This window comes from Nesoenas mayeri (assembly GCF_963082525.1).
Source record: "Nesoenas mayeri genome assembly, chromosome: 18".
NCBI lineage: Eukaryota > Metazoa > Chordata > Aves > Columbiformes > Columbidae > Nesoenas > Nesoenas mayeri.
Genome location: NC_137566.1, coordinates 8,173,746 through 8,188,721, shown reverse-complemented (window position 1 = coordinate 8,188,721; position 14,976 = coordinate 8,173,746). Strand labels below are relative to the sequence as shown.

General features: G+C 41.2%; 1 protein-coding gene across 5 annotated transcripts in view; it reads left to right on the top strand.

Moving 5' to 3' along the window:
* The window catches only part of FNBP1 (formin binding protein 1), a gene marked incomplete at its 3' end in the record, with an annotated part of 80,573 nt that overhangs the window by 26,962 nt on the left and 38,635 nt on the right, over nt 1-14,976 (top strand). For all 5 annotated transcript variants that reach the window (XM_080356111.1, XM_080356112.1, XM_080356113.1 and 2 more), the window contains 3 exons: nt 1,307-1,422; nt 4,840-4,896; nt 6,995-7,142. In XM_080356111.1, coding sequence (XP_080212237.1) covers nt 1,307-1,422; nt 4,840-4,896; nt 6,995-7,142 — 321 coding nt within the window. The remainder of the gene's footprint in view (nt 1-1,306; nt 1,423-4,839; nt 4,897-6,994; nt 7,143-14,976) is intronic.

Here is a 14,976-nt window from a genome sequence, read left to right as displayed (position 1 = left end):
AGCGGTTATTTGCTTAAGAGCAACATATTAATAAGCCAGGCTTTGGAGTAGTTTTGTGTTATTTTTTCCTGCTCTGTGCATCTACGGAAGTGGCTTGGAGTGCTTTGATAACAGCCGATGATAACTCTACAAACCGAAAGTCACAAGGCCGAATGTTTGGCAGATAGAAAGAAGCGTCGCTTTGGTCGGAAGCTTTAATTGTGGCAGCTAAAAATCTGACCCAAATCTATTGCTGAGTACGGTTTTTGAAGACATTGTAAACCTAACCTTGGTACTACAGATGTGCAAACCTATGCTCTGTTTTCCATGTAAACCATAATGGAACCTGAAGCCAAATAAATCAGGCCGGTATTAAAGACCTTGTTTACACTGGGTTTCTGTCAGGATAAGTATTTAGTGTATCACAGTTTAACCAATATTTTTCAAGTATTGTAGAAACATTAACTTCTGAAATACTGTGTGGAATAGATGATTAGGGAATTTGAGTGTTGTTGAGGTAGCCAAATTATTTTTAAAAATAAGGTAATTTTAGGTTAAATCTGCAGATAGTAATAAGCTGGCTTGGATAATTAATTTGGATTTAGAGTTGCTTAATTTCTATCGGCATTTGTAAATCCCAAATGACTTGTGGAATGTTCTTGATTGAAAAAGGTTTTATTGAAAACATGTGTGACTGGTTTGGAGGGGCAACAGTATCTCAAGGACAAAGTACCGTCTGTATATAAATGGAGGTGGACAAGGAAACTTATTGTAAGCGTAGGCATTGTCCATTTTTGTGGCATCACGTGTTAACGTGTCTTCTGGTTTAGAACAAAATGGGCTATAGGGGAAGTAAATTCTGTAAAAAGATTGTTACCTGTTCCAAATGATATTTTAGATTCATAACAGTGCCAGAGTTTGACTATAAATCCATTTTTCAGACTAAAATCAGAATTATTAATTAGGGGTAGACCTCAGATTTATGGAGCTTTTTTTTACTCTTCAGAGAAAAATAAAGTACTGGCAAGAGTATCCATTTCTTATCCCTTGTCCAAGTCTGTCCTTATATTAGAAAATTGTATTCAGTAGAGTTGCCAGGACTTCTGAAATGAAACTGATTCAGAAAGGAAGAATGAAGAATGGTACTGAATCTGTCTCATGTTAAAAGGCAGATTTCCATGGATTTAAAAAACTGTGTCGCTACAAAACTGTCTGACCGTGGCAGTGGAAAATATTAATAACTCTTTATGATGATTTGTTCTTTGGAAATTATTTTTAGTTATCTCTACGTTCAACAAGACTAAACTGTTTCTTTGATTCATTGCAGGACCAGTTTGACAACTTAGAAAAACATACGCAATGGGGCATTGATGTTCTGGAAAAATATATCAAGTTTGTAAAAGAAAGAACAGAGATTGAACTCAGCTATGCAAAGCAGCTTAGGTAAGTTGATACGTGAAGTTCTGAGCCTGTAATCGTTTAAGTTTACTATTTCAGTGGTGGCGATTTTGTTTATAATAACGGCTTTTAGAGAATAGCTCTAATTTAGAGAATGGAAAGCTAAAGTTAATTTAATATACTGGTTTATTATCTCTGCTAAAAACCATATGCTTTGCGAAAAGGAAGGTTATTTAGGTGACTGAGTAGCATACTGGGCCTTACTCATGATTAATGGCTTGGGCTTTGAGGACAGCATTGTAATGTTTTCCATGAAATGAGGGCTGCTGCGTGAAAATGCTGAAGGGTTTAAGAACTCGGCAGAATAATGATCGTTTGTAAGGCAAAGTTTTGGTCTTCTTTTCATAGAACAGGCTCTTTTTGAACATGTGTTGAAGAAACTGCAGGTCAGAAAGTCAGTCTCAGCCCTTGGAAATTTTGTCTGTGTAGTTAACCAGGTTGTAGCCTGAGATTTGAATTTTGATGGTTTTATAATCTTGTCACTGTTGTTGTGATGTGTCTCTGGAACAGAGCAGAGATCCTGTGAGTTTATCTCAAGCAGCTAAATTACTGCAAACTCCTGCTAGGTACTTTCTACACGTCTGGTTCCACCATCAGGTTGTGGGTAAAGAGACAAGTGTACATGAACCAGAACAACAAAAAAACCCATGTTTCTTGAGGTCAGATCCAGTGTAAAGGGGGAAGGAAAGGGCTGCCAGGAACCCTCCCACCATGAGTAGCTCTTACCCTGCTTTTCCCAGAGGACAGAAAACATGAGAAGTGAACAGGGGTTGGGAGGGAGTAGAACACAGGCAGTCCTGTTGCTGCGGGGAGCGGCTGTGCTGCAGTATTGTCGGCAGCCAGTGGTGTCCGGGGCGATAAACTGGAGGAGGTGGAGCTGACTGGGGAGGGCAGTGCAGGACTGATCCTTCCCAACACCTCCGCTAAATCCCTTTTGGAATTTGCATGACTATAATACATGTCAGAACCCTTTCCATCTTCTCTGAGGTTCTAGTCAGTCTGTATAGATCAAAAGCACAAAAAGTCATGCAGAATTTTTGGTGCTTGTGTGCGAATGGATTTGAGATGCACAATGGCCTCTTATTCATGAGGAGCTGGTAGGTGATAAACCCCTGTTTGTATGGTTGTGTGCTCTCTCAGGGGAATGCCATGAGGATTCCCCAGGGTTTCTGCTACAGACAAGCAGGAAATAGAAGATGACTCGGGCAGGAACAAATTGCTCACATCCTATGGAGATGAGGTTGAATTACAGAGGCAAAATGAGCTGGAAGGAAGAAAGTATGACTGGACTGGGAAACCCCAGCAGAGTATCTGTGTGTGCAGGCCTGTCTCATGGGGAGTCACACACCAGACTCACTGAATGTCTTTGGATGACAAATTTCAAGTTTAAAGAGCATAATTATGAAAATAAACACACAAACAAAATGTGTAGGGAAAGTGGGAAATAGTTCTACCTGTGACTATCTAGAAACTCTTAACTCCTGAGTTTTATTTCTTATTTTGACCTAGTCTTCTAAAACAAACTTGGTCAATTTGTGTCTTCTCTGTGTATTTTAATTCCCCGTGCAGAGCTGCATTTGTGCCCCCATGGGTGTGATTTGAGGATGAATACATTAATCTCTGAGAAGCTCTTAGATGACTCCACATGGCATTGTGTTTAAGTTAGAAGTATAAAAGAAAGAAACCAGTCTTGTCAAATGTTGAGATAAAACAGTGCTGAATGCCAAAATAAAAAAACAAATCATGCATCTGCTTTTAATAAATGTCCTTAAGGCCGGTGCGAACCTTCCTCGTATCACATCCAGTTGGTGTGAAAGGGCTGCAGCAGATCACTGTGTGTCCAAACATGTGGACATGCTATTGGAAAGGGACAAGTTAAAACAAGGTACTCTAGTGGATATAACTCCAAAAGTTTTATTTATAAAACAAGTAAAGCTGCTGAACTCTATTTTCTTGTGTGAAACCTGTGTTTTGTGCTTGGTCCCTGACTCCCTAGCTCGCTGTTCTTCCTGTCCATTATCTACATCTCAGCCTGGTCATCTGTTGAAATTTAACTGGCTTCTATTGAAACATGTTTCTTTCCTTCCTCTTTATGGTTCTGCACCTATATATGTGATATTTTGTTTTAAAAGCGTTAAGTTAGATCTCCATACTTATGGGATGCATCGAGTTCATCTGGTTATGTCAGCAGAGGAAACTGTGTAGTGTCACACACCTGACACTGCGCCTGCGCTGCTCGAGTCCTGCGTGTCCTTAAACAAGCGTGGGAAGGAAGGGATGAAGAAACTATGGAAGAGTTTTCCCCTGTTCCTGCGTTGTGTTTTGAACTTCCTTTGGATGTGACACGCTGCTGAAGGGGTGTTATCATTGTTACCTGGTCACTGCTGACCTTACACACACACTCTGAGCATCAAAAGTGTGTCAAAAGCCTCGCCTGATGGGACAATGGACAGAGAGCCTTGAGGAAGATGTATTGGGGGAAAAAAAACCCACCACCATACACGCTTAAGTTATCAGGATAATCTGAGAATCAGAAACATCTCTGATGGATGATAAGTGTGAGAGAAAGAGAGAAAAGGTGTCAGAGAAGTAGAAATGAGGGAGCAGAGATACAAACTGGAAAGGCAGAAAAAATGATGCAGAATGAAAGGCAAATGAACACATGAATCGCAGACGGGTGCACGGAATCCTTCCAGAATTGCTGTTTTACTGCTGATCGTTGTTCTTATGTGTTAGTTCCCTCTTTAATCACTGTTACCTAAAAAGTGTCATTGCTTCACAAGCTTGAAGCTGGGAATTGCCAGGGTCCTGCTCATGGCACTGCTGGATTGCATCCTGATATGAGAGAGTCGTATTGACTTTTAATTGGCTTCAGTATCACATCTGGGGGTTTTTTGTATATATCATGGTTAAACACCTGCATATGTTTGTGACTAAAAGAAGGGAAAAAAATGAAGAGCTCAAATATATAGAATCTGTATTTTGTGATTTATAAAGTACATACAAAATAATAAAATGTTTAATCCAGATGCTTTCTTGCTGCTTTCAGAATATTTTTTCTGTGAAAGCATACTGTCTGGGTGTTTTTTTTTTTTGCCCAAGCTCTGTAACATTTTTACACCTTTAAAGATTCACAAGAAGACAGTAGCTGTGTGTGTCAGAATTAATTGGGCAGCATGACACTGCAGAGGGATGTGCATTCGGAGTGTGTGAAAGTGCCTTATTAGTGTAGTCTTCTGTGCATGTTTTCTTGTGGATTTTCCTGTTCTCTTTAGGCAGGTGTGTATCACAGAATGTTAGGGATTCGAAGGGACCTCAAAAGCCCCACAGAATGTGTGTGTGTGCATATGTTATCCAGCTCATTTTAAACTTAATTTTATATATGTGTGTTTTTAATTTTAGGAATCTTTCAAAGAAATACCAGCCCAAAAAGAACTCCAAAGAAGAGGAAGAATACAGGTAAGTTCATGATGCACTGCTGGGTGAGCGTGAGTTGATGGAGGAAGGGGAAAAGGTTAGGTTACCAACTAGGATTGGCTTGTAAACTAGAGATTTTAAAGTCAAGTGAAAGAGTTAGAGGTATCATAGGAGAAACATGCTCATGTGGTAGATACTAAGGAGTTATTTTCAGTTTGTATTTGGACTGTAACTGCTCAGTTCCATTTATATGTTATGTTTTCTGGATGCCTGTTTTGGATTGCTTGTTGATCTACCTTAAAAACGTTAGGCCAGATTGTATGATCCTGGTTCTCTGAAGTGAATGACTCAACTCTTGATTACTTCAGCAAGAACAGAAACAGTTCTTAATTCTAGCATGAAACTCAAACAGTCTGTGTAAGTAATAACTTACTCAAATGTAACAACACAGGTTAGTAATTTACTAAAGGGCTAGTGTTACATTGCCACAGAGAAACCAGTGGGCATTGGATATGGGTGGTGATGGACCACATGTCCTTAAGAACACTTCTGCCCTTGATGAGATTAGATACTCATTAAAGAGAACATTTTAGAGGAGGAGCTTCCCAGCAGATGGGCTATAAGCCAGAGCAAGAATCTTCTCCTTGGGGTGCTCGGACTCTGAAGTTTCTCAGCGTCAGTGCTGTGTGAAGCATCAGCTCTGAGTGGAGGCATCGCAGCCTGACCTGGGAGGCTGCTCTGCCTCTGGAGCGCCTGGCAGCACATTCAAACCCTTGACCTTGAAATCTGAACCGTTTCAAGTGAGTTTAGATACGGAGCCAACCGCACAATTACGTTAATTTATTTTGAGTCAGACCCCCAAGCTGCTGTATATGACTCGTATTAAGAGAGACTCATATTAACAGCCTTTTAATTTTATTTTCAATTTCGTTTTTAGTTATCATTGTTTGGGAAGCATGCATTTATGCCATTGCTTCCTGAGATATTGATATTTACACAAGGAATCTTATGATACCAGCCCATCAGCTGCTCTGGTCTGTAGCCGGGATTAGGAATAAATCTGCCTTTGGCTAGCTATACCATAAATGTGGATTTTGAGTTTACCGCAACCTTTTTTGACACATCTTTCATTGCTGGAAAAGGATATTGGAGTTAAATAATTCATATGATGTGACACGGAAGAACTTGTGGATCCTTTGCCCTTTTAAATATATGTTCACCTCAGTGTAGTTTCCTCATGTCTCCGAGTAACGTCTGAGGATTTGTCATGCGACCTTTGGGTGCCTCAGACGCTGCTTTGAGACAGCCTGTGTAAAAATGATCTGTTTGCAGGCTTATTGTCCATCTGTAGTCCTGTGGCTTTGATCCCCTGTCTTTTGCATCCATTTCATTTTGCTACCATTTCATATTAAGATTTTCTAGTATGTGCAAGTGTGGTGCTTCCAAGCTGCTGTTTCCCCGCTGACCAGCACGGCCAGCTGGGGTATTGAAATGCGGCTCTCTTGGCTCGGTGCTGAATATACCAGTGACATAATGTGCTGTTTTGAAATTGTGTGCACAGATGTTTGTTTCTTCCGTTTAATAATACATGGAATGTTGTATCAGAGATAATTTTATATGAAAAATAAACCTTGCGGTGGAAAGTACTAAAAAACATGGCTTGACAATGAGCACCTGGTTAGTAAGCTCAGTACCTTTTTGAAAACTTTATAAACTGTAGCTGATTTAAATGCAATGTACACTATGAAAAGTTGTATTTTTTGCACTGTGCTCTCCAAAAAGTTGGATGCTGAGGCAGGATTTTGCCCTTGACTGTGCACTGAATTGTAGCACTTGAAAGAGTGTAACTGGAAATGTTTCATGAATTGAGGTTAGAATAGTGAAGTCGCAGAGCTGTGCTGATAAAAACCCTGTGACATTTTAAGAGCCAATGTCCAACTGTCTAAATCAAGATGAACTTACCAGACAAGTGTCAGTGTGTGGGATAGGCTTCCTTCTGAGAAATTCCTTCAAGTGGATCTGTGCTAATCCATATGCAGCCTTGTGTAGCAATACTAAATGATGATGCAACCTCCCTTTGCAGTGTGTCTGTCTGAAAAGAAAGGGGCTAAAAGCAAACTGTGTTTTTTGTTCTCCTCAGGTACACGTCAACTAAAGCCTTCCTAGCCACTTTAAATGAAATGAATGACTATGCCGGACAGCATGAGGTCATTTCAGAGAACATGACCTCTCTTATCACTGGAGAGTTAACACGCTATGTGCAGGAGCTGAAACAAGAGAGGAAATCGGTAATTGATCGTTTTCTATTTTTCACAATTCATTGCTATTTAAAATGGGTAATTAATGATAGGGGAGTTCAGTGTTAAACAAAACCTACTTGTAGTTAATAAACATGAGCTTTACTAATGAACTAAGCATGAAAAAAGTGGGTTATGTGCCCTGGCCAAGCCACTGAAGCATTTGAATCAAATGTTATCAAATCAGACAGCAATGCCTTCAGGAGAATCCCTGCTAAATAAAGTCAGAGACCCATCTGTGCTCAAGGCTCTGGCCAAAAGCTTGTTTAGGGAGGAGTCCAGCAGCAAAGTGTAAAGCCTGAAATAAACAGAGAAACCGCATTGCTAAGGCTGATTGAAAGAATTATTAGGATCTTAGTTCAGGCTCTTCTCGGTGACAACCAGTGATAGGACAAGGGGCGGTGGGTTCAAACTGGAACACAAGAGGTTCCACTTAAATTTGAGAAGAAACTTCTTCTCAGTGAGGGTGCAGAGCCTGGCCCAGGCTGCCCAGGGGGTTGTGGAGTCTCCTTCTGTGCAGACATTCCAACCCACCTGGACACCTTCCTGTGTAACCTCATCTGGGTGTTCCTGCTCCATGGGGGGGTTGCACTGGATGAGCTTTCCAGGGCCCTTCCAAACCCTGACATTCTGGGATTCTGTGCTTTTTTGTTTAGTTTGTAGACTTTCGTAGTAAATATGGCTCATACAAGTACTGAGTGAATGACAGGAAAATTGCTGTAATACTGGTTGAGTGATAACAGCATGGGAACAGCAGACCCCCACAATTGCCTGTTTACCTGCTGTTGCTGCTAATTCATAGCCTTTAACAGTTGTCAGTCATGCTTGTTTTGTTCTTATAACATGAATATAAACTATATGATTTATGAGTCCTGTAGATTACTCATTTATGAGCTAATGCTGTTGAAAAGGAAACTCCTTTGGCCTTCAGGCATTCTTCAGACATAGCGTCTCTCGCTTCATACCGTGAAACACAAACGCATCCATCGGGCTGGCATCTGCAGGAGGGGAAGGTGCTGGTTGTGTAAATATCACACAGGGTTGTTGCTTTGGCAAAACCTTTCATGATACGAATTAATGAACGGTTTGGCGCTTACAGAAATTTTGCTGGCAGAATTCTCGTGCTTGCTTGCTGCTTGATATGGCATCAGCTGTTATGCTACGAGAGCACAGAATCATGGAAAGATGTAGGTTGGAAAAGACTCTTAAGATCAGCGAGTCCAACCATGAACCTAACACTGTCACATACATCATGTTGCTACAAGTTGTAAGAAAAGATGATCACTTCTTGGGCGAGGAAGTGGGAGACCCACATTCTCATCCACAGAATCTTGTATCATTTGGATTAAGTCATTCAGGTGTAAAGTCATACAAATTTTCAGTGTGATTGAGTTAAGCACCTTTGCTCTTTTTGCTGTCATTTCCCACCTGGAAGATGGGAATGATGCAGAGAGGTGTCATAAGGATAAATGTGTGCAAGAGGAACTTGGATACAGCAACTAATGTTCAGGAAAATACACCAGGCAAGAGCTTCTGTTTCCAAAGGAAACCCCGTTGATATACAATAGGAATTGTGTATTTAGAGTCACGGGGGATGAGGGTGGTGATCTTCAAACACGTGGGGGCTGATGCTTGCCTGCATCACTCTGTTTTCATGCTCATTTAGCTCTATTGATCAAAATGGAATTACACCAGCAGCTGATTAGGGTCACGCAATAATAAATCATGTTTCTTTTTCCTTGACAAGTACAATCTCATAGCTTGTAAGCAGCACAGAACCTAATAGTATATAAAGCTTTACATTGGTTTTATGCTGGATAAAATGAATTTAGCATGCAATTTTTATGTATGTTGGATTTGTTTGACTACGGTGATAGCTGATTTGATGACTGCATATGTCATGCTTTTCCATACAAGATAGTTACTGATGGTGAAAAGAAGCAAAGAAGCAGCTAATGAGAAACAGGATGGACAGCCTGGAGGTTGGACAAGTGGGATGATTCGCAAATTCACGGTAGTTTTGTTCAAAGGACGGGAACCTCCTCTATCCTCTTGGCTGGTTTGGAGCTCAGGAGATTTCTAGGTCACCATTATGTTTTTACAGATCTCGTGCTTTGTTGTGTGATGGTTTCAGATCCTCAGAAAGTAGTAAGAAAAATCAAGCAAAGACTTTTTTTGTGCAACTTGAATATTGTTATCAACAAAGGTTAATCAGTGCATTAAACTTGATTTTGTTATGCATACTTCTTCCATCAAATAGCCCTTGATGCTATCACTGTACCAGATGAGCTGTTTTGCCCTCACAGTCGCTGCCGTTGGGTGTAAAGGAGAAAACTCCCTGTGCTGTTTCAGTTCTTCCCGCTGTCCAGCGAAGTGAAACTCTTTATACTGTAGTTCCTCACTTGGACTTCTTCTTGCGTTCTTGTGCTCTTAGTGTGTCCATGCTCTCATGTGAGTAGTTCTCCTGCTAAGCCAGGATCTTGCTGGCTGCTTGAAAGCTGAGCTGTCAGTTGTGTGTTATGTGTGAAGGTCATGTCCCATCCGCCTTCCTTTTGAGGTTGTTGAGGCCAGACGCATGTGACTGAACTCCACTCCGCTGTACGAAGACCTTCGTCACCAAGCTGCGCAAATGCGTTGGGGATCACTGCTCAGAGTGGTTTGTGCCACCCCAATTTCAACAAGTCACTCAGCACACTTTGTTGTATTAAAAAAAACCATCTAGACACAGGGGGGTTTTTTGCTGCCTTCTTTTTGGGTGACACCTGAGAGGACTTTTGAGCTAACTCGTAGCCAATGCATCCCAAGCACTGAGAATTTCTTTTATTCTTAAAGCTTCCCAGCAGATAGGTGGTTTAGATATTTTCTCAACTATGGCTGAGGAAAACCCTCAATACTGTAGTTTGTCTGGATGGAAACTCAAGAATTAATTCTGGGGTGATTTTGATGTGTGGTCACAAACTAGATCTGACTCATGGCCTCTGGCAGCAGCTGCTCTCTGTAGCCATTGCGTATGTCAGATTTGCTAAAAATGTCTTTGGGAGTCGTGAACTATCCCTCTTGTTCCTGCTGCTGCTTTCACCTCTCCCTCCCGCTCCCCGTGGGGTGGCTAGTTCTGCTCAATCAGGCCTGAAAGTCAAGTACCAACCGAGAGCTTTGCTACAGACTGACCTGGGGCAGCACTGAGGTTCTGTGCCTGGGAGAGAATTTACCTGGTGTCAATACATTCCATTTTGTGTCGAGATAAAAGGGGAATGGGGAGTGAATGCATCCCTGTGGGTACCGCGAGGGCAGCAATGGTCTGGTTCTTTATGATGGAGTGTATGTGCTCTCCCTGTGTGTATTTGTACAAGGTAGACATGTCAGAGAACCTTCTGTTTCTTGCAGACCCTCGTGTGTCGATGAAAAGTAAATAACTGGAAGAATTCTGCCATGTTCATTCATTCTCAATAGTGCCCTGTTCTGCAAATAGTCCTGTGGTTTTCCACGGTGTTTCTCATGGCGTAATGCACCATGCGAGCGTCAGACAGGACCACACAACCTTAGTGGTGTGTAACTGGAGTGCCTTTGGAGGGCACCACTTCAGGAGGAGACAGTTCCAGCTGAATTAGCAGCAGCTTTGATTAGATATTTACATGGCCTGTTTCGGGTTTGACCCGGTTGATGGGTACATGTCAAGAATCATGTTCACGTGGAAGGTTGCAAAGCAGAACAGGGTTAGACCACAATATTAAGAGGTAGCATTGATGACCGTGTGGGGAGATAGTCATCTGTTTCATGTCAACATTCACAGGACTGTCTTACGCTGCTCTTATTACAAAGGAGAGCGATAAGACCTCAAGAGCATGTTGCTATTCTTGGAAACAAAGATTTCTTCTGAGGAGACTGTTTCCTGTCTTTGCGGCCAGGAAAAAAAAATAACAAGGCTTTTTGCAAATGGAGCTGGGAAAATTGAGGAAAAAATAGTGTTTTCTGTCTCTAGTTTACTTTTAATCATTGGCCATTATTTTAGGAATTGCTTATAACAGAAATAGAGATAGTGCTTCCTCCATCAATTCAAACTAAGTTGCTAGGACTCTGTTCATATGGAATATCAGCATGATCTGAGTGCCAGTTAGAGAAGTCAGAGGTAACTTTTTTCAATGTGTTATATTACAAAGTGGCCTAATCTGGTATCTCTCTTAAATTCTTAAAAAATAGGATGTTGTCAAGTGAACCGTATGCTCTGCATATAAATGAACTAAGACTTTCTAATACAAACAGACTGTAGATGTGCAAATCACACAATCAATTGCTGTTTACTTCCTTAAGAGAAATAGGACTCTGTTGTTACAGCCTTTCTTAACTAAAAGGTTTCCCATGGTCGGTTTGACGCAGCACAAGTTGTGTTGGTGGGCTCTGTGTTTCAGGCAACTCTTTCACTTTGAACTGCCCACAAGTTCCTCAGCAAAATTGTTGTTTGCTGCTTCATAAGATGCTTTCAACTACATCTTGCTTTACTATTCCTCTCAGAAGGTCAGAAAGAAGATAAGAAGCATATTCTAACAAGCTTGTGCTGCCTGCTCTGGGAGCGGGTGCCTGTGTAAAGCCTCTTGCATACTGAGAAAGTTTTGCAAAAATATCCTGCTGCTCCTTATTGTGATGGTGCTGGCAGGACCGGGCTATGTTGTAGGTGGCTCGCTCGCTGTTCCCACTGTTTTCATCAACACGGATGAAATCCGAGCCTGACAAAAGTCAATGAGAGTTTTGTCTGTGATGGCGCAGCAGCCAGGATTTCTCCCCAGCTGTTACAGGCACGTGGCAATGGGAGCACATGGCTTGCTATGAGGTGATTTAAAAGGGAAAAACCCCATGCATATGGTATGCCCATATTAAAATCTCCTGCTCTTCCTAAAATTCTTCTTCCTGTACTATAGCCGAGTGTTCTTGAGCTGGGAGTTCTTAGAATAAAATGACAGTTGACCTAATGCACAGTCTTCACGTAAATAACTTAATACTGTGCTGAAAATCTCTCAAGTCTTAAGAACTCTTGTGAGATCACCTAAAACTATTTGGTTTTTAGTTTGTTTTATCCTGTGAGCACAGAATGGATGGAGACGTCCAGTCAAACCGTGGCCAGTTGTGGGTTGTTCGGGAGCATCCTGTGACATCCCACCCGTATTGTGCTTTAATGCATGGGGGAAAAGGGCAGTTGTGGTCATGTAGCCGCTATAATTTGGAGAATGCTGCTATATTCTTAGTTATTTAGTAGGTCTGAAGCTTGGATAAAATATTTTTCAGGGAAACCTTAAAGTTGGCCTGGTGGTTGCTAGCCTGAGATACCAAAGTGTAGATGAAACGGTGATTTAAGGAGTTTGACCAATGAACACTAATAAGAATCAAACTCTTACGGTGTTTTTAATGTGTGTTTTGAATGCTGTGGATATGTCCAAAAAGCCTGGAGGAAATCACAGCATGTGAACAACCAGCACTGCTGCTGCAGATGTCTCACCGGCACACTGAAGGGTGATGCATTAATTTGGTGTCTTGCTCATAATCTGAGCTTTTTAAATAGAAAACATGATTAGGGCGCATTAGTTTGGAGGGAAAATAAGTTAATATTCTGCGTTGTATCAACTACTCTAAATTTACCACGGTGTGCTGCAGAAATGTGTGACTAATTAAGAACTGTAGTTTTCTGTATGATGAGCTGAATCATTTGTCATGCTGAATCATCAGGTGTCAAATAACCCATTATCACGTTTGATTAGAAAAATTAATCTTTAAATTAGAACTTGTATCTTGAAACCTTATCAAGGAAGAGTTTGATCTTAAAGTAGCTTTTGCTAAATTGGGGGGCAGAGCTAAAAGGCATTTGCTATTTCAGACTGTTTTAAAGTAAAGGAAGTGAGTTGGCGGAAATTGAAGATGGTGCAGGGCTTGAGGAAGCTGGAGGTTTCCTGTATGACTTTGAGCAGATCACTTAACCAAACGGTCTCAGTTTCCATGCACATAAATGGGGGTAGTGAAGAACCAGGGTAGCTGGAAGGTACCACTTAGTTGCTTTATATGAAAAAGAGTTTTTGGAAGGCAGAAATTGTCAAAAGATTTGTGAAAGCAGAAGTGCTCTCAATACGTGCTACAGCTGTTACCACATGTAGCTTTATCTCTCATAACAAGGAGATATATGGGATAATACAACAAGAATTGGGGATTATAAATATTTAGAAAGTGGTTGAACTAAAAAAAAGAGCAATATTGCAGTGAAATCTCCAAAATGTGCTGCACCTGTATTTATCAAACTGTTATTCAACATCAGTTCCTCTGTTGACTGTTTCATAATCCTCAGCAATGCCCATCTGACATTTCAGTGAACGATTTGTATAAAAGAGCTTCTCAAAAAAAAGGCAAAATATAGCAAAAGCTGAGCAGGATGCAGCCATAGTGCTCAGGCTTGCTGCTTCTCTCCTGTGTTCTTCCAGCAGCTTGTGGAGTTCATTTTACAGAGAAGGCAAATTTGGAAATAACAGGGTTGGCTTGTGCAAAACTAAAATTACGTTATTGATTAATGACAAAGTGGTTTAAAAATACGAGCTCAGGGCAGTCCTGTGATTTGATATGCTTTTGATTCTGAGTTCATCCTTCATCCCCCATATTCAATTGTATTCTGTTAAATTAACCTGGCATGTTGTTTCCTGAGGTTTCTGGGTCATTGGCAGCATTAGGTTTCATGCAGCCCAGCTGTTCCCAAATCAAATCCCTTCCTGCACTCCAGCGAATTCAGAGACGCGGGATTGGGAAGCACAAAGGCTGGCGGAGGCTCCAGTGCAGCCAAGTCGTTTCACTTGCAGCTTCACGGCTAAAAAACTTTACATATTCCATGCTTATTAGCAAAAACGTTGTAAAATGCAGCGTTAAATTACAGTTGCTCCTTGGGACCGTTTTCCTGAACTCTCATTACAAAAGCCAGCCTGAAATGTGGAGCGTTCCGAAGCCCTTGGCAAGGGAGATGCGCAATCTGCCACACGTGGGGTTGAAAAGAAATGGGGATTGTGATTATTTTGAAGGCAATACGAGTCTCTTGGCCATGGCATGACAGAGAATTGCAATTTTGGGGCTTTTCACTGGTGTGTCTGGTGGAGCCAGAAGGACAGCCAGGAAATGGCATTAGCAGGTTTGCTCAGAAACCTGCTCCTGATGGAGGAAAATACCAGTTGCTTTAGTGGACGATGCAGAAAATCAAGTAGCTGCCAATTATAAAGTGCTTGCAGGCACATTTTTCTAACTTGAGCTGTTTGTGGCAGGCTGTTTGAAGCTAGAGCCCTTCTACTGCTGATCTCATGTTGCTAAAGATATACTGAATATCTGATTATGCGCAGGACTGAGAATGCACAAATTCTAGTGAGTTGCAGTGGGATTATCTGATATTTTTCTACGGTGTGAAGCCATCTAAGTATTTGAATAAAACATCCTAACTGCCAATAAATAATACAACAGAAAGGCATTTTGCTTCCTATTTGTACTTCGCTGTAGTATTTATTTTACAGGGTGGTTTGTAAGGGGAAGAATCCGTTCTCACGGTCGCTTGGGGGCTGTGTTAACGTTCATGTTTGTAGCCGGGTCATTGACTTGTGTGATAATGTTGAATGAATTGCTTGTCCTGAGGAAAAGCGACTCATGGAGAAGGTAGAGAGGGTAATACCTAAAGCATATTAGATTTTCTGATGAAGAGCATCGTGTGAGGGCTATGAATGGTTATTTAAACCAGCTGCAACTGAGTCTTGCTCCAAAAGGCATGTCAGAAGTTCCTTGTCATTTAGATTGTAGCTGGCATTGCATATTTAAAATG